At 33.4% G+C, this 23007-nt stretch overlaps 2 protein-coding genes across 2 annotated transcripts; one reads left to right on the forward strand and one right to left on the reverse strand.

The window, feature by feature from the left end:
* Positions 1-1566: 1566 nt before the first annotated feature.
* LOC145119933 (7-deoxyloganetin glucosyltransferase-like) lies at positions 1567-4553 on the reverse strand. Its single transcript, XM_079055701.1, has 2 exons — positions 4010-4553; positions 1567-2610 (listed from the first exon to the last, which is right to left on the reverse strand). Exons 1-2 carry the CDS (start codon positions 4512-4514, stop codon positions 1679-1681), a joined length of 1437 nt encoding a protein of 478 aa, XP_078911827.1. The 5' UTR covers positions 4515-4553; the 3' UTR covers positions 1567-1678.
* Positions 4554-11831: 7278 nt separating this feature from the next.
* LOC145122340 (uncharacterized) lies at positions 11832-14322 on the forward strand. Its single transcript, XM_079057954.1, has 4 exons — positions 11832-12345; positions 12433-13070; positions 13173-13342; positions 13479-14322. Exons 1-4 carry the CDS (start codon positions 11832-11834, stop codon positions 14320-14322), a joined length of 2166 nt encoding a protein of 721 aa, XP_078914080.1.
* The last annotated feature ends 8685 nt before the right edge of the window (positions 14323-23007 follow it).

Raw genomic sequence — 23007 nt, forward strand, 5'->3', positions numbered from 1 at the left:
GAAGATAACCCGCATAAATAAATCATGCATGAAGATTATTAAGTTACTTTTACTAACGTTGCTTGTATTCATTGTAATATTCGGTGTACCATTCAAGGTCACCGTAGTCAGTCACTTTATATTATTTTACTCTTTCATGTAACTTTTGGGACTCTATAAATAGAGCCTCCTACTTCATGTATTCCTTACCAACTTACGACTTCAGAACTTATTGAATATATAAGATCGTTCATCTCTATATCAAGTTATCTTAACTGATACGTAAACCGAGTCCCTCTTCACTTGTGTTGTTTATCTTATACTAACTTGTGTTTGCATGCAAACGTTGTTACGATTCAACATTGTGTCTACTTGTTTACTGCTTATTGATATAAACTTGCTGCTATTTATTTTCCTTACATTTCCACAACCTAACTATTATTATTGTTGAGCTAACAAGATCCACTGAGATTAACTTTAATTCCGCAACTTATTATCTTGTTACTAACGTTTGTTCAAGTTTTTCTCTCAACAAATTTGGTTCTAGTTCGTCGACTCCTGTCCCTTTTGCTGTTGATGCTGTTATGGTTGAGCAACCTGACCCTTTTCGTAACATTATTAAGTTGGTGGATTGTTCTAATGTGAAATATGGTAGCCTATGCGGATATGATCGAATTTGAAAAGGATATTGCCCTAATTTGCAATCCTGGTGAGAAGGAAGCTATGATGATATTCCAGAACAATCTCACTGTAAAGAATCGGTGGTACCAATCAATAGCGTTGGTGGAATTCATGTCTCCCACCGCTGATCGTGGTGGTCGTATTTTTCTGTATGTGAAAACCAGGTGGAAGATATGAACTGTGTAGAAGAAAGAGAGAGAGAGAGAGAGAGAGAGAGAGAGAGAGAGAGAAGTATTTTTTATTTTTCTTTTAATCATAAAAACGTTTAAATAAATAAAAAAACTGAAAAAGCAAAAAACAAGGGTAAAATCGTCAGTACAAAAAAGTTTAAAGTAAATTGGACCAAACTCGCAACAAAATGAAAACTTTGGACCTGTGGTGCTAGTCCAAATCTTTTTGGATTAAAGTGACAATTTTCGGCAAACCACAATGACCATTTATACTGTTTAGTCGTTTGTAAACATTTTTATAGTAAATGAGTTGTTTTGAAAAGTTTAAATTAGTTGTGATTTTTGAGAAGTTTCACCCAAATATAGGTTTTATTATTATTATTATTATTATTATTATTATTATTATTATTTTGGTGGGTACTTATGAATTTTTTTGTCTAGGTAATCTCTTTTGGAAAAAGCCTTTTTTTTTGTTTTTTTTAAACTATAAATCTAATCTACTTCTAAACTAGTAACTACTTCTTAAATTCATCTACGTACACGACGGGATTTGAACCCTCAACTTTAAAGAGAAAAGACAACACCACGTATCACTGTGTTAGAAACACTATAGTCATTTTGATAGTATAGTAAAAATTTTACTATGTTTAGTGGCCCATCAATTACCATCGACTACGTGTAAACAGTTTATTTAATCTTAGTGAATAGTGATGATAGTTGGTCGGTTCTATATATATGTTGCAACACTTATGACTTAGCCTTATTATTCAATTCAAAAGTACAAAAAAATAACAAACCAATGGATTCTTAACTTGTAACAAAGACATATACGTAAAATAAATTACGAATCATTTTGAATCTTGCATCAAATGGATCAACTTCTCGAAATCAGCCGTGGATGAACCAGAAGAGGTACATGCTTTCTCAGCCTTGTTCTTCAAGTCAGTGACATTCTTCCTTATAACATTTCCTTTTTCTTCGGTCATCAACTCAACAACCAAGTTTTTAACTTCATCACTCTTCACATCATTATCAATCTCCATGGCAATACCCCACTTGTTGCAACTCAACCAACAATTCGTTTGTTGGTCTGCAAAAAAAGGCCAACAAATCATTGGTACTCCACAGGAAATGCTTTCGAGCGTTGAATTCCATCCACTATGCGTTAAAAACCCTCCTATTGATGGGTGGTTTAGAACTTGTTCTTGAGGACACCATCCTGCCAAAAACCTTCGATCGCTTGTCTCATCTAAAAACTCGGGTGGAAGCACTGCAGACTCACCAATCACAAGGTCTGGACGTATTATCCACAAGAATGAATAATTGCTCTTTGCAAGTCCCCAACAAAACTCCACTAGTTGCTGAGGTGTCATCACAGCAATGCTACCAAAATTCACGTAAATAACTGATAATGGTGGTTTGGAGTCTAGCCATTTAAGACATTCTGGTTCTTCTTTCCAGAGGTTTGATTTGATGGACCCTAGAGATTTATCAGCGATCTTGTCTTCAAGGAAATGAAATGGGCCAATTGCGTAGCAAGGAGGAAACATTGAAGAGAGTGTATCAAAAATGTCACTTTCTAGTTTATGAAATGTGTTGAAAATGATGGCGGAAGCCATTTTTGCTCTTTCTATTTGCGCACATAAGAATTTAACCATATACTCATCACCAGGATAGATAATTCTAATGAATGGAGGGAAATCTTTTAGACGTATTCCAGACATGGTAGGTATACAATCTACAACTGTATCCAAATAACCATTTACTAGAAAACTCGAATCTGCATATATATCAAACAAAAATAATGATATTATTAGTTAGCTTCAATTTTGCACCAAAAATATCACTTTATACACGATATATAAAATGTGAACGTCACTTAATTAGTCTAATTTTGCACCAAAAATATCACTTTATACATGATATTATATAAAATGTAAACATCACTTAATTAGTCTAACTATGCACCAAAAATATCACTTTATACATGATATTATATAAAATGTGAACGTCACTAAATCAGTCTAATTTTGCACTAAAAATATCACTTTATACATGATATTATATAAAATGTGAAAGTCACTTAATTAGTCTAATTTTGAACCAAAAATATCATTTTATACATAATTTTATATAAAATGTGAACGTCACTTAATTAGTCTTGGTCAGAATTTGTTGACACAACACACACACACACACACATATATATATATATATATATATATATATATATATATATATATATATATATATATATATATATATATATATATATTCAACACACATGCATTATAGATAGAGTTGTCGGTTTATATATATTTTTGTTATAAAGAAGAAAACATTTGTTTGGTTTGTGAGTTAAAGGCTATTAACATTTCAATAATAAATGCTTGATGTAAACCCTTCGAGGAACGAATTTTCTCTTTCCAGTTACACCACAAAAACCTTATCCATCGATGAACTAAACTCCGTAGAAAATACGTAATAAAAATTTGCAAAACACGACGACACATGCTATATATATATATATATATATATATATATATATATATATATATATATATATATATATATATATTATTTTTCTTGTAAACTGAAACCTCTTTAATTAATTAATGTGCAATTTGCAAATACTTCCAACTTCTAAGAGATATGACATATGAAAATGAAACTTATATTGATTTTTTTGGAAACGATAATATAATAAAAATAATACCAATGTACTAACAAGTAATCAATTTTTTTAGTTTCTTGACATATCATTATAACTTTTTTCATAAGCTTAAATTATTCAAATTTCGAATTTATTCCATTATTTTGTAAAATTTAGCTTTTAACAAACAGGATAATAATGAGATCATCTTGAAAAAGAGTTTAATAGCAGAGTTTAATACCACATTTTCATTCAATGAATTTCAAATTCATTAACGAATTGAACCTTCAATTCAAAAAAGAAAACTTTTCTTATTCTTAAATAACTATTTAAATATATATTCTATTAAGCTTTATTGAGTTAAATACCTTAAAGAAACAAAATTGATATAATTCTATGAAATATAAAACGATACAAAATTGATATAATTGTATGAAATATAAAACGATGATTTGACAAATCCATTTAAACATATAGAGTTCCATGTAATATGAATGTCGATTTAACTAAATAAAAAATATATTACCTTTGAGGGGCATTAAACCCTTTTCCAAAAGATTTTGATACTGATCGTAACATAATAGAGAACCAGCTCCACTAGTCCACACGAGTATCTCCGGGATACCCAATTCAGTGGCGGCAGCAAGCGTGAATCCCATAAGGAAGTCAGAAACAATGCAAGTAACAGGTGAATAAGAATCACTTAATTTGGTGAGTAGATCTTTAAATGGATCCAAACAAGTTTCATCAACGGATTTGGCAAGAGTCGGGATTTCTTGTGAGGCGTCATGATTTTCCGGCGGTGGAAGGCCATCGGGAATAGTCTCAAAGTGGAAGGAAGGGAGGTTGCTTAGGGCGTCGGGTCCCTGAGATCTGAGAAGCCGTTGGTGGTTGAACTCAGTGTTTACGAAGGTGATGATGAAGCCTTTTGAATGGAGGATTTTGGCAAGTTTTAGCATTGGGTTAATGTGACCTTGTAGCGGGGCTGGTATGCATACTGCATGAGGCTTCTTCTCCTGTTCCATAGCCATGAAGACTTTCTTTTTCTCTCTCTAAAATATGAATACACGAAGTTTATATATATATATATATATATATATATATATATATATATATATATATATATATATATATATATATATATATATATATATATATATATATATATATATATATATATTAGCTTTTCTACAGTCTGTACTCAAATTGCCTTGTTTTATTTGACTTCTACAGTAATTACAACTCAAAACGTGTAGGCATTTGTCTATATCTTAACTTTTTATTCGTATTCATTAGCGACGTTTGTCTATATTTTCAGAACTAACCATTATTTGTCCGACATTACCAACCTGTCCTACGATCATTTAACATGCATTATCATCTAAGACGAGTTTTTGAAAATATTTACGATCTAGCATAGTTTCAAAAATATTTACTAAACTACTGTTTTTTTTTTCTTGTATTTTTCAATTTTTCTTGTTGTTTTTATTTATTTTAAATATCAGTTTTTTTATTTATTTAAGTTTTTTACTGTTTTTTTAACTATCAGTTTTTTGTTTTCTTTATTTCAGTTTTTTTTAATATATTTTTAACATAGTATACAAAATACATAATTTGATGCATTATCGTCAATTAAAAATAAAATGATTTAATGAATAATATTATTATAATTGATTATTGTCACCCGTCACAAAAAAGAATACCATAAAAGAAATAGTTTTTCGGTTTGGCTGAACATCTTTCTAATGATAATACAATTTCTAGATAAATTTGTGTAGAGGCCATTATCTCCTTGGTTATGCTTTTACATATTGAAAGTATATGCCAATGTACATCTTCTAGATAAATTTGTGTCAGCAAATTAAAGACCCATAACATTTTATTTGAAGAAATTCTTTAATACATTATTTTATTCAATTTTTTTAGTTTGATATATATATATATATATATATATATATATATATATATATATATATATATATATATATATATATATATATATATATATACACGCTTAGGTTATTTTGTTTAAAGTAATTATTGTGTTATTGTATTGATAAATGTGGGCCAATCAAATTTACTTATTTTAAGAAAGTAATTAATATATATTATTGAATTAAATATAATTAAAAAAATCATCTTAATTAATTACAAGGGTAATTTAGTCAATTAATATAGATTTAATAAAGGAAAATTGCATTTTTTAAGAGATAATAGATTCTATTAATTTTAAAAATCCGATTTTACGAATTATAATTTTTTTAATTCGGACATTCTGACAGAATATGTTTATGAGTATATTCAAAAATAAAAATATTCTTGAACCATAAATAATAAAAATATTCTTGAACCTATTTCTTTATAATGAATTTAAAAACTTCTTGTAGAATAACAAATTCTTAAACAATCAATTGAAGAATAAAAACAACAAATACATTATTTCTTATAGAATACGGGTAACAATTGTTAATAATTACATCAAAATCTAACAACGACTAATACATTCTAAAAGAATAATGAGGTCCGTTTCAATTTTGTGGTCCGTTCTTCAAGCATCAACTTCTGTGATTCCAAAAGAATTGGAATTCGTCATTCCATTCCAACAGAATTGGAATTCTTGATTCCATTCCAATAGATATTAGCCAAAAACCTGCTCATTCTGATATGTATATAAGCCAAAAAACTGCTTTTCATTTCCTTCCCTTCCCTGTCAAACACCCAATCCAAACACACATTATTTTCTATCAAATGAAACAAACCCAAACACCCCAATGATTTCTATCTAACATTCAAACAAACCCCTGGATTTTGAAGTGTATATTCTATGTAATACATTCCTGCCCAATTTTGGAATATATATCAAAGATTTTCAGATGTAAGAAAATACACAAAATTAATTAAATAAATAAAACATAGAGAAACCTGATCAAATATCTATCCTTTGTTGAATTCCTTCAAATGCCTCCTTCCTCTCTCTCGTTTCTGACCTACTCACCAGGAAACACAGGAGCAACCGAAGTTGCTGCCTCCCTCAACACCACTTTGCACGGTCACCACCCTACCACCATTCCACCCCTGTCGCTTCTTGTTTCGGTGACCAAGACATTACCCAAAAAGTAGTTTAAATCACGTCTCTAATCAGAGACCTGTAAACGATTCACAGATCATCTACATAGATCCGAAATTCTGCCGACCAAATCGAATAATCAACGTCAATGTAACCGACACACCATTCAGTTATAGTATCTTATGGATGAAGAGCTACACTTTTTACAACTGCTCCTTACAGAACTCCAGTTTCATGTACCCCGGTGTGCCGTTCCCTTGCTTGAGCAGCGGAAATTACTCTGTATTTGCTACGTGGATCGATTCTCTTTCTATGCCTTCGATTTGTAAGGTTATGAAGACGATAATGGTGCTAATCAGGTCAAACAGCGACATAAGGGAGGGATTGGAGTTAGTGTGGTTCACTCCGTCCTGCGGATCTTGTGAACGGAAAGGCGACGTCTGTGGTTTTAAAAAGGGATGGAAAAAACCTAGGTGGTTAAGTCAATGGTTACCATAATTATAGGCTATTATTTGTGAAAACTAATTATCAAATTACCTATTTACCCTTATTTATTTATTTATTTATATTTTAAATTTTGATTGGCTCACATTTATGCATACAATAACACAATACTTACTTTAAACACCTGAACCTAGCTATATATATATATATATATATATATATATTCATTTTGATATTAAGTGTTAACGTGCTGTTACATTATTTTTTTTGAACGACAATCAAATATATTAGCACAAAAAAGGACTTAAGCGAGAAGCAGGGGCGGAGCTTCAACATATTATTTGGGGGGCCGAAAATATAATATGTATAAAAATCGGAGAACAGGGGGCCACCGTTAAAAATTTATATTTTTTGGTCTAATATGTATTAAATGAAAGTACAGGGGGCTATTTATAACAAAAAAATCAGGGGGGGCCACAACCCCCCTGGCCCTAATAAAGCTCCGCCCATGGCGAGAAGCTCAAGTGAAATACAAGAAAAGTTCAATAAATGTGACAAACACCATACAGACCAATCAATTTTACAAAATTTGGACTTGTTCTTAATCCAATTGAAAGTATTAATGCTAATATCATCCGCCAAAAGCATAACTAATCGCCTTTCATTTCTGAAAAACAATTCCATTACGCGCCTTCCAAATCATCCATAAAGTAGAGTAAACAACGGACGAAATCATTTTACGAACATACTTATCACCTATATGCGAATTAACCATATCCATAAGACTTGTGCAAGAAAAAGGTTGATCCCTAAAGATACCCGACCACTCCACCAGCCACTTCCAAAGAGACGTGACAAAGGAACATAAGAAAACAGTATGATCGATACTTTCCTCACAGGAACGACAAAAGGCACAAAGACTTGAAGAAATGCCAATACCATGCTTTATCAAATTATAGACTGTTGGAATTCGATTTTTAAACACTCTCCGAATAAACAATTGATCTTGAGCGGAATCCAATTCACCCACCTCATCAAGTTGTCATGTGACTCACTGGACCTGTCAATTAATTGTCTCAATGCTTTAACAGAAAAAAAAAATTTGGAATCCCCTGTCCACTGCCATTTGTCACAACATCTATTAAAATGAACAGTAGCCACCAAATCAACCATAGCCGAGAATTGCATGGATTCCCTACCTCTTCTCACATGCCGAGTTCATTCCCAACACCACACTGGCACCGGATCATCTCCTAGATTCATCTTGTCCTTCACTAACAATCTTTATTTTTTTCCAAAGCATACAAATTAGGATAAATATATTTCAAAGCATAATCGCCACACCACACGTCTTTCCAAAAGTATGTCTTATCACCAATGCCAGCCACTCTTTTGAATAAGTTGGACAGGTGTCCTCTAACTCAATAGCAATATGAGAAATGTAATACCATACACCCTTTAAAGAGTATTTAGCAAGAGGCTTACCGTCAACGAGATTAAGATTATGAATAGATCGAATTAATACAAGTAAACCAAAAAGAATCGATCTCGCCTTTTAATCTTCACCACCACTTGGCAATTAAAGCCAAGTTGGCAGAATCAAGACAACCCACTCCAAGACCCTCATAATTTTCAATTATTTGATAGTTCATAGAAATATGGATAACTTTATGGGCAATTTTTCTTATAATACCACAAAAAAAATAAGCAATAGTAACGACGGCTGATAGTGTACAATGTTGCCGTATTTTTTAAAAGATCATTTTATAATACTTTAAAAAATAAGTAATTACGGTCATTAACATAATTTATTAAAATGTCATCTTATATTTTTAATATACATTGAATTGAATACAGATGTTCTGACATAATTAAAAATGAAATATTATATCATTATTAGAAAATATTTCTACGACTACCTACCTTACGATTTGGTTTATAGATTTTCGTAGAGTTTGGTATCTTTTTTTTTTTTCAAATAACTAACTTTATTAACCAACTTTTGTAATTATAAGTATTTAGTCATTATTATTTTTGTGTGATCGATCATTCAGCTTATTTATATTGTGAAAAATGATCAAAATGACAAAATGTGGATTTTGTTGGTCATATTTAATAGATATCAAAACCTTCTGAATATTATTGATAAAAGTCACGAATATATATATATATATATATATATATATATATATATATATATATATATATATATATATATATATATATATATATATATATATATATACTAGGTTACAACCCGTGGGAACCACGGGTAAAAAAAAAAAATTTACTACATTTTGTTATAATATCCTGTGTACTACATGGTTCTACAAATTAAAAAGAAAATTAAATAAAAAATGAGTTACATAAAAATTTCTAATTTGATATTTTTGAATCCGATCTTACTAAATGAGCAAAAACAAAATGGATTCTATCAATCGATGGTGAACAAATCCATGTGCGTGAAACAAATACAAACATTGTGAAACAATTCATTTTAGATGATTGCCCTTTTTTATTAGAAAATTGGGTTTGTCTTTTGACCAAACTGAAGTCTTATGATTAATATTTAATACCCCAATATATTTGCTCCAAAGACTTGCATTATTTATGTAGAGTGACATCATGTCTATACTATGCATGGGGTTGATTTAATAAATTGTGATTGATTTTTTAAATTATCTTTGATCAAAACCATTGTAAGCTACTGAGTTTCTGTGTGATTATCTAACAGATGAAATGAATATGTTTGTTTTTATATTCTTTTTATCTTTATGCGTAAGAAAAGAAATTGGGCATAAAAATATGTTATTTTAGCCGAAAGTGGTAAAATATAAAGTTTGGTAAAATAAAGGAAACAGTAGAATTAAAACTGTGCAAAAAAATGTGATATATGGAAAGCTGAAATATATCTATTTAGTGGGAGGGGTAATGTGTAAAGTTTGAACTAATATTAGTTTCCAAAATTTAGGCGACATTACTGCAGCGTGACTTTAAATTAAAAGAGGGGTATTTTTGGTATTTCAGTTTGTGTGAAAGGGGGTTGAGAAATTGACACGTAGGACATGAAGGTTTCGTTTATTAGATAGGAAGATACACACACAAAAGGGTAGATAAAATAGGAAAGGATAATCTCTAAAACATAATAAGATATCCTTAATAAAGGATATATACAGAGAGATACAGATGGAGTCCTTCACTCCCCCTCAAGTTGGAGTATGGAGATTTCGAATGCCCAACTTACCCCCAAAAAGAATATAGTCGCTCGACACCGAGAGCTATAGTAAAAATGCCAGCCACTTGGTTTGCGGTGCTGATGTATTCTGTAATAATTTCTTTAGACTAAACTCGCTCTCGAACAAAGTTACAATCCATTTCAACATGTTTCATGCGTTCATGGAAGACAGGATTATTATCAATTTGTCTAGCAGCTTGATTATTACAGAAAAGCTAAGTCGGAGCATCTTGAATCACATTAAGTTCACTCAACAACCAACGCAACCAAAGAATCTCACTTACAGTGGTAGCCATTGCTCTATATTCAGCTTCAACAAAAGAACGTGATATGACTGATTGCTTCGTTGTTCTCCACGAAGTCAGAGCTCCTCCCAACAAAACAAGCTATCCAATTCGAGATCATCTGGTGAACTGAATTCTAACCAATCAGCATCACAAAAGCTAGTAAGATCAAGGCCTCCCATTTTTGGAAGAATAATACCTTGCCCTAGAGTAGCTTATAAGTAATGTACCACATGAATGGCAGCATCTAAGTGTTTTTGTTGAGGATCAGAAACGAATTGGATGAGCAAGTTCACTGCATATGAGATGTCTGGTCTTGTTACATGTAAATACAAAGTCTTCCAATCAGTAGACGATATTAAGTGTTATCGACAGGAGGGCTATCAGTTTCTTGATCGAGTCGTAAGTTTGGCTCCATAGGGAATGAACTTGATCGACAACCTTGCTGACCATAATCTTTAAGAATGTCAAGAGTGTACTTTCTTTGACTAAGCACCAACCCTTTTGTGTTCGAGCTACTTCGACGCCCAAGAAATATTTTAGAGGGCCAAGATCTTTGATGCTGAAGTGATTGTGTAGATGGAGTTTGAGTTTGAGTTCTTTAATTTTGGCATCACTATTTCCAATTATAATTACATCATCTACATAAATGAGGACATCGATGGAAGAAGTATGTGTCTTGTAGATGAGGAGCGAATGCTCAGCCTTGGATTGCATGAAAAAAAATGTTTATTAAGGCACGCATGAACTTTTGATACAAGTTTTGAGAGGCTTGGCATAGACCATAGAGAGATTTACGTAGACGACACACTCGAGTGTCTCCATTTCTTGCAAAACCTTGAGGAATCTTGATGTAAAACTCCTATGTTAAATCGCCGTAAAGAAAGGCCTTATTTACATACAATTGATGGGTAAACCAATTCTTCTTGGTTTCTACGGCTAACAAGGTGTGAACAGTGGCCAATTTAGCGACATGAGTGAAGGTTGTTAGTGTATATATTATTAGCCCGCTTGTTTATGGGCCCTTTTGTCTTTAGCCCATTAGGGTTTCTGTCTAGCTAGTATTTATATCTGCTTTTCCCTTTGTAGTTTTTCATGCTTTTCTTTGAGAACCCTTGTAATTTCTCTTTTGATGTGTTGATTCGCTGTCACTGTTGATTCGTTGTTACTGTTGATTTGTTACTGTTGTTGGTTTGTTGCTGCTGTTGGTTCGTAATTACTGTTGCTTCATTGTTGAATTGATTGCTTCCGCTAGTTTGTTACTCCTTTCATTCTCAGATTGTTATATTGTCATTGTGGTTATTTATTCACTATCAACATGACTGGAAATGATGATTCCCTTCAGTCAATCAGTACTCATTTGGATGGAAAGAATTATACGTATTGGAGTTACGTTATGAAGAACTCCCTCCGTGGGAAGAATATGTGGGGCTATGTCACTGGGACTAAAGCCAAACCCTCAGTGCCTCAAACTGAGAATTTCGATTTGTTGCTTGATGCTTGGGAGACTGATAATTCCAAGGTCATTACTTGGATTAATAACTCTGTTACTCAGTCTATTGGTATGCAGTTGGCTAAATATGACACAACAAAAGAAGTTTGGAATCACTTGGAGAGACTGTATACTCAGTCCAATTTTGCTAAGCAATATCAGTTAGAATATGATATTCGTGCTCTTCAACAGAATGACCAGAGTATTCAATATTTCTATGCTGCTATGTCTGATCTGTGGGATCAAATGGCTCTTACTGAATCTAAGGAATTAAAAGATTTTGAGCCTTATCTTGCTAGGAGAGAAGAACAACGCTTGGTCCGGTTCTTGATGGCCTTGCGTTCTGATTTTTAAGGCCTACGTGGAACCATTCTTCATCGCTCTCCCCTTCCCTCAGTGGATTCTGTTTTCCATGAGTTAATTGCAGAAGAGACTCGTATCAAGTCTCATGCGGACAAAGGATTTAAAGCAACCTCCACTCCTACTCCCGCTCCTACTGTGCTTGCTGTTTCCTCCAACCAGTCTCGACAACCGTCAAGGGTTGCTTATGATGAGTGTGCATTCTGCAAACAGAAAAATCATTGGAAAGCTCAGTGTCCATTGTTAGTCAACAAGGGTAAATCTGGACAATCTCAGTCAGGGCAACAAAATAGGTCTGGTCAACAGAAGTTTCAGCCGCGTTCCTCTAGTACTCCTCCATGGACCCCTCATCCTCCACAGTCTGCTGCTGCTATTCCACCAGTTGACACAGAATCTGTTGGACACATGTCACCATCTGCATTGGATCCCAAGGTGTTTGAGAGCTTCAGACAGTATTTGGATTCTAATCCCACTGCCATGTCTGCATCTATGTCTCATTCTGGTCCTTCCTCATCTGGTACTTCAGGTATTCCCTCATCTTTGTGGATTTTAGATTCTGGTGCAACCCATCATATGACTCCTCATTTGTCATCATTTACTTCTTTGTCGCAAGTGTCATCTATTTCTGTTAAGTCTGCTAGTGATACATCTATGCTAGTTGAGGGTGTTAGGTCTGTCTCTGTTTCTCATATCACTCTTCCTGATGTTTATTACATTCCCAAACTTACTTTGAACCTTGCCCCAGTCAGTCAGTTATGTAAGTCTGGTAACTGGGTGTTCTTTTCTGATTCTGTCTGTATTATACAGGATCAACACACCCAGAAGGTGATTGGGATCGGCCGTAGGGTGGGGGAACTATATGTCTTGGAGGTCCTCAAAGTATCTGTTGTTGCTGCTTCCAACATTGTTTTATCTTCTTTTCGTTTGAGTCCTTTGTCGTCTGAGTTTTATCTTTGGCATTCTCGTTTGGGACATGTGTCTGTATCCTTTTGACATTATTCATTCTGATGTGTGGGGTCCTGCACCAGTATCCACAAAGGGTGGATCAACCTATTATGTATCTTTTATAGATGATTATACTCGATATACATGGGTTTATCTTATGAAACGCAGATCTGATTTCTTTGATATTTACAACAATTTTAGAGCTCTTGTTAAAACTCGACATTCGACTGTGATTAAGTGCTTCCGGTGTGACTTAAGGGGTGAATATACCTCTAATGATTTCATTCAGTTACTTGCTTCTGATGGTACCATACACCAGTCTTCGTGTACTGACATACCTCAGCAAAACGGTGTGGCAGAACGAAAACATCGGCATATTGTTGAGACTGCCCGCTCATTGCTTCTGTTTGCGCAGGTCCCTAGTGCCTTTTGGGGAGAAGCAGTCCTAACTACTGTGTATGTGATTAATCGTATCCCTACTTCATTGAATTCAGGAATATCTCCTTTTGAGAAGTTATATGGTCATCTACCAGACTACTCTTCCTTACGAGTTTTTGGATGTACTTGTTTTGTTCTTCGTCCTCATGTTGAAAGGAACAAGCTGGGACCGAAATCTACTATTTGTGTATTTTTGGGGTATGGTATTGGTCAGAAAGGATACCGTTGCTATGATCCCGTGAGTCAGAAGTTATATGTTTCCCGACACGTTACTTTTTTGGAACATATTCCTTTCTACTCTATTCCTGCTACAGCCCACAATGTAACGAAATCCGATCTTCTGCGTATTAATCCTTTTAATGAAGATATAGAGGCTCGAGATTCATCTATGCCACATGATCCCTCAACTCGTGACATACCCATTTCTTCAGAGGGTGCCTCGACTCCACCTGTTCCTGAGCCTGATCATCCGATTATTGAAGTTGAGGATCCTCCTCCACCACCACCCCTTAGGAGATCCTCTCGGCCTGTCAAGTCCACCAAGCTACCAGATTTTTCTTACTCTACATATTGAGGACCGTTTGCTTCATTTATAGAAAGCATCCATCATCTGTCTGAACCTGAATCATATAGAGAAGCTGTTTCAGATCCTCTTTGGCAGAATGCTATGGCTGAAGAACTCACTGCTCTTCATCAGACTCATACATGGGATTTGGTTTCTCTTCCTCCTGGGAAACATACGATAGGTTGTCGTTGGGTGTACAAGATAAAAACAAAAGCTGATGGTTCTGTTGAACGATACAAGGCTAGACTTGTAGCAAAAGGGTATTCCCAACAATATGTTTTTGACTACGAGGAGACATTTGCCCCAGTTGCAAAGATGACGACAGTTCGTACTATGATTGCAGTTGCATCCGTTCGACAATGGAAGATCTTTCAAATGGATGTCAAGAATGCCTTTTTGAATGGTGACCTTCATGAAGAGGTTTATATGACTCCTCCTCAAGGAATTCAGCACCGACCGGGTGAGGTTTGTCGGCTTCGCAAAGCATTGTATGGGCTCAAGAAAGCCCCTCATGCTTGGTTTGAGAAATTCTTCACAGTGATTACCTCTCTTGGATTTGTCCAAAGTAATCACGATTCTGCTCTGTTTGTTCGATGCTCGAGTGCAGGACGGATTCTTCTGTCCTTATATGTGGATGGCATGATTATTACAGGTGATGACCATGGTGGTATTGAGTCTTTGAAGCATGATCTAGCTTGTCGATTTGCTATGAAGGATTTGGGCCTGCTGCGTTATTTCTTGGGTATTGAGGTTGCTCAGTCTAAGAAAGGGTACCTTCTTTCCCAGACTAAATATATATCTGACTTGTTTACACGGGCGGGACTTTCTGACAATAGGACTGTTGATACTCCTCTTGAAACCAATGCACGATATTCTCCTACTGATGGTGTTCCTTTGTCCAATCCGAATCTTTATCGCACTCTGGTGGGAAGTTTGTTTTATCTCACAGTTACACGTCCAGATATTGCTCATGCTGTTCATGTTTTCAGTCAGTTTGTTACTGCTCCTACCTCTGTTCATTGGGGAGTTGTTCTTCATATTCTGAGATATCTTCGTGGCACTCAGTTCCAGACTCTCTTGTTTCCCTCGACGTCCTCTCTTGAGTTACGTGCCTATAGTGATGCTGATTGGGATGGTGATCGTCATGATCGTAAGTCCACCACTGGATTTTGTGTATTTCTTGGAGAGTCTCTTATTTCATGGAAGAGCAACAAACAGGATGTTGTCTCTAGATCTTCCATGAAGGCTGAATATCGTGTTATGGCTGTAACTACATGTGAGATTATCTGGTTACGGTGGCTGCTTGCGGATATGGGAGTTTACATTTCTTCACCTACTCCCTTGCATTGTGATAATAAAAGTGCGATACAAATTGCGAAGAATTCTGTTTTTCATGAGCGGACGAAGCACATTGAGATTGATTGTCATTTTACCCGTCATCACCTGCAGCTTGAGACCATTTCGCTTCCATTTGTTTCATCAACCTTACAGCTTGCGGATATTTTTACGAAGGCTTTGTCGGCTTCTCGGTTTCGGTTCTTATGTGACAAACTCTCAATGCTAATTGTTGCGGCATTGTGAGTTCGAGGGGGGATGCTAGTCTATATATTATTAGCCCGCTTGTTTATGGGCCCTTTTGTCTTTAGCCCATTAGGGTTTCTGTCTAGCTAGTATTTATATCTGCTTTGCCCTTTGTAGTTTTTCATGCTTTTCTTTGAGAACCCTTGTAATTTCTCTTTATCATAATCATATGGCAATGTTATCAAAGGTCTCATGGAAGTCAACCCCTTATGCTTTTCGCAACTAGATGAGCCTTGTAACGATCCACTTCTCCTTCTGGGTTGAACTTGATTTTGTACACCCATTTTGAGTCAATCGCTCGTTTTCTAGAGGGCAAGGTCTCAAGGGTCCATGTCCCGTTTCGTTCCAGTGCATTGATTTCATTTTGCATGGCTTCTCGCCATCATGCATCTTTGACAGCCTGGTACTAATTTCTTGGCTAATCATGTTCAGTGATGGCGGCTAGATAACACTTGTGAAATTTAGAAAACTTTTCATATGAGACAAAGTTGGACAGAGGATGTACCTTGGAGCTTTCATGACTGGTTATGTTTTGATCCTCTCACTACGTCTTTTGAGTGTAGTGTTGTTCAAGTCGTTATTCACAGTAACATTTTCATTGATTTCTGTACCACCATTATCAGCCGTTAGAGTGTCTTTTCCACCTGTAGGAGTCGAACTGTGATCTTGTTCATCATTTATTAATGTTTGATCAGTCTCTATCTCTAGTTCTCCATTATCCTTTGCAAAGCTTGCTTCAGTTGTGTTGACTTCATTGTCTACAATATTCACAAATAGGTCTTTATCATTTTTATTTTCTGAAATCGTGTTCTTGAAAGGAACGTTCTTTTCTATGAATAGCACATCTCAAGAAACATTTATTTTCCTATCAACCAAGTCATAAACACGATAACCTTTCTAAGCTTGAGGGTAGCCAATGAAGACCGAGGGTCTTCCCCTCACCTCGAATTTACCTCCTCCTATGCAAGACATCCAAATACTCGCATGTGGTCGTAAGTGGGCTTTTTCTTGAACATGATAACCGAAAAACTGAACCAAAACCAAATTAACCAATATAAACGAACCATAATAACTGAACCATATTTAAAACCAATGGTTATGTTTCTATTTTTTGTTAACCGAAAAAAAACGGTTCGGTTTTGGTTTTATAGGATAACCGATCCATTAATAACCGAACCAATATATATATATATATATATATATATATATATATATATATATATATATATATATATATATATAATACTCCTCCATCCCATATTTGTTTTCCACTTTTGACTTTTGAAGTCTTTATTATTCAATTTCGACCTTAAATATTTTTGTTTTTGATATATAATATTTGGTGCAAAATATATGAATGAAATTTGTTTTAAATGTCTTTCATAAGATTCATCAAGTAATACATAACACAAATATAAATATTTAAGGTCAAAGTTGAAAAATAAAGACATCAAAAGTCAAAAGTGGACAATAAATATAAGACAAAAGGAGTAAAACATATTAATTATATCTTGAATTTTTAAGAGGTATAATTTACAAAACTTTTTGTACAAATCAGTTATGCATAAATAAATTATTACTATTTGCCAAAATGTGAAGACGGAAATAAAGAAGGTTATTAATAAATTCAATTTGTAGCAAAATAAAATCATATATATAAATGAATTTATATTTGTTAAACTACACATCTTTATTAATTAATTTACAACAATAGTATAAATAGTCAATATAAATATAATGTCTGAAAATAATATTTTATTTAAAGGTGGTAATGTTTATTACTTAATAACTAATAATCAAATTTAATAATTATTTTCCTGTAAGAGATTATTAACCAGAAGACCTATTTGCCGCCGCCGTTTAGCGCGGACATACATTTGGTATATATATATAGGTTTAGGTTCTATGGAAAACAAAAAAACTCTAAAAATCATAAAAATGCATAAAAAAAATACTTAGAGATCGCAGCTTTTAACATAAAATCGCTGAAAAATTTTTTGAAAAAAAAAATTTTACAAAAAAAAAAAAATGATTTTTTATTTTTTTTATCAGCGAAATTGTCAAAAATGCTGCGATTTTTTGATAAAAAAATTCAAAAAAAAAAGTTTTGTAATGTATAAGTATTTTTTTTTTATGCATTTTTATGATTTTTAGGGTTTTTTTGTTTTCCAAATAAACCTTCCCTATATATATATATATATATATATATATATATATATATATATATATATATATATATATATATATATATATATATATATATATAGAGAGAGAGAGAGAGAGAGAGAGACTATGAGTACTACAATTTTGAAAAAAAATGACCTTGTTTCGAAGTCATATGAAGATATTATTTTCAAACTTAACGTTATAATCAAGAAATTTTTAAAGTGGAGGCAAAAGAGTTTGTTCGTTATAGTTATTGTACCTTTATGTACATATCAGTAGAACAAAAGTTATATGCACAAATGTATAATTTCAAATACAAACGCAAACATTTGGTAAATTAATGCAGAATGTGAAACTAATCAATATTGACTATTAGGTAGAGAAGATAAAAACATAAATACATATTGAAAAAGATATTAAGAACTAGTAAAAGAAACTTATGCATCAACACAATCCATATGTTTACTTGAAAATAATTTACAACTTTAAAAATCTATTTCCTATAGAAAAACACAGATGAGAGATGCTAATATTAGTGGTAAACGCTATTTTTCATTCCTTTCAATATTCCTTTTTCATTGGTAAATGCCAATTTACAATTTTTGTCCGTGGATGCAGGAAATATGATTATACATGAATTTTTCCATGAATTATAGGAATAGGGAAAAAAAAAAAAAAAGCAATGCATCAATAAAATGCATTAGATTTTTTTTTCAAAAGTTTACTTCAAATTAATACATTTTTAATCTCTATAACGGAATAATGATTTAGTATTTAGGTTTCTATGAAAAAATAGGAAAAAAAAACAATGCATAGGATTTTTTTTACAATTTGTATTTTTTTTTTCCTTTTTGCTCCCTATATCTACCTGATCATCACAATCACAATTAATAAGAATAGTCATTATTGTTCATAAAATATTTCTAAACATTTTACACAAACACATAAACACATTGATATTTTGCTTCTTTGGCACAACAGTAATAATAGGAAGAAACCTAATTAAAAATATAAATTATATATATATATATATATATATATATATATATATATATATATATATATATATATATATATATATATATACTTAATCCATTTTAGTTATATCAATAATATACAAACCTAATTAAAAATTTAGAAATATCCATTAATCCATTTGAATTTTATTCATAAATAGGGTAGACGGAAAGCCTAGGCTAAATTTTGAGAGGAATACCTAAATATGGAAATCCTTTGGCAAACATTTTGTAAAATTGGCTGAGTTTTAAAATTTGGAAAAACATTTGCTAAATTGGTTGAGTTTTAAAATTTAACCGGAACATGGGAGTCCATATGTATGGTTTGAGGCTTTGAGCTTTGAGTTCTATATACATTTATATTTATATTTTGTTTGAATCTCATATCGACGAAAACCTCTATGCTTGAGTTTGGTAAATTGAATACTTGTGCTTTTGAGTTTTGTAAATGTAAATACTTAATGACATATCATATTTTTTGTGATTTTCTATCAACAAAAAAACATTATCAAAACCTCTATGCTTGGTTTTTGTAAATTGAAAACTTGTGCTTTTGAGTTTTGTAAATGTAAATACTTAATGACACATTCACATTTTTTGTGATTTTCTATCGACAAAACTTTATCAATTTAATGTTTATTAAGTTTATGTTCATCCATTCAGTTTATCACATTAGAGTCTTATTGGATTACCGCAATAAATTTCTATTCTTTATTGCTAATATCAATGTAATTTCAATTTCTATATGATTTATTATTATTATCGTTAACCGATATTAACCATTAATCAAAATTATTAATCAATTAAAACTATTAGCCATAACCGATACCCACTGACTACCGGATTACATTAACCGAATATAATGGTTATGGTTCGGTTTAGCCAATAACCGAATCAAACCACCCCATATACACCCTAAAGAAAACCAAGATCTTTAATCTAGAATGTAGAATGTAGAAACGACTTCAAAGCAGCCATCTCGTCCCTATTGTTGTCGGTAAGAAGAACGTCGTCAACATAAAGAACAACATAAACTATGTATGTACCATTAGCTTTGTAGAAAAGAGAATAACCATTTTGTAATCGAATATGTCCTTCTGATTTCAAAGCATCTGAAAGATTAGCATGCCACTGCCATGAAGCTTGTTTTAATCCGTACATTGACTTTTGCAATTTTAACACCTGACTTGAATTATCCATATTCTATAAGAGATAAAGATAGATTTACTCGTTCAAAATAATTGTTCCTGTATTTTAGGATATTATCCTAGCCTTAATTCATTTTTTTCTTTATTTCTCACGCACGTCTTTAATGGCTCCAGTCACCATTCCAAATGCGGATGACCCCGCTACTCAACGCGTAGTTGTTAATGTCACTAACATCCTAAAGCTAACAACTACCAACTATTTGTCATGGAAATCCAAATCAAAGCAACCCTCATTGGATACAGTATCTTCAAGTCCATAGATGGTACATTTCCAACACCATCTCCTATTGTTACCACTACATTAACTACAGCTGCACCCCCACCACTAAGAATGTTGCTTATACTACTTGGATTCGGCAAAACAAACTCCTTTTCGGAGAACTTATTGGCACCCTGGAACCCACCCTTGTTCCACTCATATCTCGATCAGCAACCAACAAAAATGCATGCGAAACACTTGCCAACACATTTTCTAGACAATCGCGTGGTCATCTCAAATATGTCATATCCAATTTGAAGGCCATTACCAAAGGCTCTCAATCAATCACAAAATACATGAATGCCATAAAGATATGTACCGATTAACTAGCCATTCTCGGCGAACCTATGAATCCAGAAGACATCACAGATAAAGTTCTTGATAGCCTTGAATCTAGCTATCAAGGAGTCATTGATGTTGTTCATGCTCGTGATACACAAATTAGCTTTGATGAACTTCATGAAAACCATTGAATAGAAATCTTGCTATCAAATCACAAACCACTTCTCTTAATCTCCCAGCTACTACTCACACAACTACCACTAGATCTATTTACCATTTTCCACAAAACAATTACCGATCGCAACAGCCCTACAAAAACAACTCAGGCTACAATACCAGATGTTCAAACATGACCTACCCAATAGGGTATCAAGGAAAATTCCAGTGGTGTCATACCTTTGGTCACTCTCTTCAAAGATTTCAAGTCTTCCAAGCTAGTTTTCCCAATATCCGTACACCTTAAAGGCCCATAACCAATCAGTCACCATCCTTGCATACTAACCGGTCCACTCCACAAGCCTATGTTGCTACTACTGGTTCATCTGAACATTCTCCATCGATAGTAGATACATGTGCCTCTCATCATGTTAATCATGATATAGAAAATCTCTCAATTCATCATCCGTATGATGGCTCAGAAGATATAATCATCGAAAATGGCACAGGTGTTCCTATCACTCACACTAGTTTATTTTCCATTCCCATATCTTCCAAATCATTATCTTTATTAAATGTTGTATGTGCTCCTACTATGAATCCTAACATTATGTTCATTTTCCATTCCCACCTATTCCAAAGATTTATCTTTATTAAATGTTTTATGTGCTCCTACTATGAATCCTGACATTATGTCCATCTATCAGTTATGTCTTCATAACAATCTTCTGATTGAATTTTCATCGGATGATTTTGTTAAAAAGGATCGTCCTACAGGGGTTCATGTTCTCAAGGGACCAGTTAAACATGACATTTATGAATGGCCCTTTGCAACACCCATTCGATCATTTTCAACTTTCAAGTGTTAAAGCTTCAGCAATAAATTGGCACCATCATCTAAGACATCCATCTCAAACTACTTTAAATACTTTAGTATCTACCTTTCAGCTCCATATTTCTAGTGATATTTCTTTCAATTACAATGCGTGTTAAGGTATTAAAAATCATAAACTTCCTTTTGGTTCCAATACTTTACGGTCTCATGCACCTCTTGATCTTCTTTACACGGATTTATGGACATCTCCGATTTATTCTCTTGATAGGTACAAATGCTATGTCATTTTTGTTGATCATTTCACTAAGTACATTTGGTTTTACCCTCTTAAAAGAAAATCTGATACAAATTTGATTTTTGTTCGGTTCAAAGCTTTAGTTGAAAACTATTTTGGTAAAACCATCAAAGCTCCACACTCTAACGATTGGGGGGGGGGGGGGAATATGAAGCTTTAGAAACTTATTTTACAATCAATGGTATCTCTCATCTCACATCTCCACCCCATATACATGAGCAAAATGGTTATGCTGAAAGACACCATCGTCATATTGCTGAAACATGACTTTCTTTACTTGCTCATTCTAAACTTCCTTTAATTTTTTGGTATATGCCTTCACCACTGCTACATACCTCACTAATAGACTTCCTACACCTACTATGTCAAATCAATCACTGTTTCATCATCTTTTTGGGTCACCTCCTAATTATCTTAAACTTCCCAGCTTTGGATGTCTTTGTTATCTATAGTTAAAACCTTATACACAACACAAAATGGACCCAAAATTTGTTTCCTGTATTTTCATTGGATACTCTAAAAACTCAAAGTGCCGATCATTGTTGTAACATCCTGATGTTAAGGTACTTCAAGTTTCAACCCTTTAAATTATTTATATTGCAATTGGTCCCAAAGTTCAAGAATTATATGCAAAAAGGGCCTTAATGGCATTTTGGTAATTAAGCTTTGGAGTACGCCATGCGTACATGGTGTACGCTGAGCGTACTAAGGTGCGCCCTACTATGCTAGGCGTACATCATTGTATGTTGGGCGTACTTGCTAAATGAGGAAACCCTAATTTTTAGGGTTTGGTTGGTATTTAAGCATCATTATGGCCTCATTTCCCTTCACCTTCACAGCCTCCACCCTCTCATTTATGTTTGAAGCTTTAGTCCTCCTTGTGAAGCCATTTCTAA

This window comes from Lactuca virosa, chromosome 6 (assembly GCF_052849685.1).
Source record: "Lactuca virosa cultivar CGN04683 chromosome 6, Lactuca_virosa_CGN04683_v6, whole genome shotgun sequence".
Classification (NCBI taxonomy): Eukaryota; Viridiplantae; Streptophyta; class Magnoliopsida; order Asterales; family Asteraceae; genus Lactuca; species Lactuca virosa.

What these genes read in the sequence shown, in the direction of transcription:
- LOC145119933 (XM_079055701.1), bottom strand. Translation starts at nt 4,514, where the DNA reads ATGGCTATGGAACAGGAGAAGAAGCCTCATGCAGTATGCATACCAGCC. An exon ending in GGGTTTAATGCCCCTCAAAG is followed by an intron (nt 2,611 to 4,009) that starts GTAATATATTTT and finishes ATATATATGCAG; the next exon opens with ATTCGAGTTTTCTAGTAAAT.
- LOC145122340 (XM_079057954.1), top strand. Translation starts at nt 11,832, where the DNA reads ATGACTGGAAATGATGATTCCCTTCAGTCAATCAGTACTCATTTGGAT. An exon ending in CCGGTTCTTGATGGCCTTGC is followed by an intron (nt 12,346 to 12,432) that starts GTTCTGATTTTT and finishes AGTTAATTGCAG; the next exon opens with AAGAGACTCGTATCAAGTCT. An exon ending in CATTCTCGTTTGGGACATGT is followed by an intron (nt 13,343 to 13,478) that starts GTCTGTATCCTT and finishes TATGAAACGCAG; the next exon opens with ATCTGATTTCTTTGATATTT.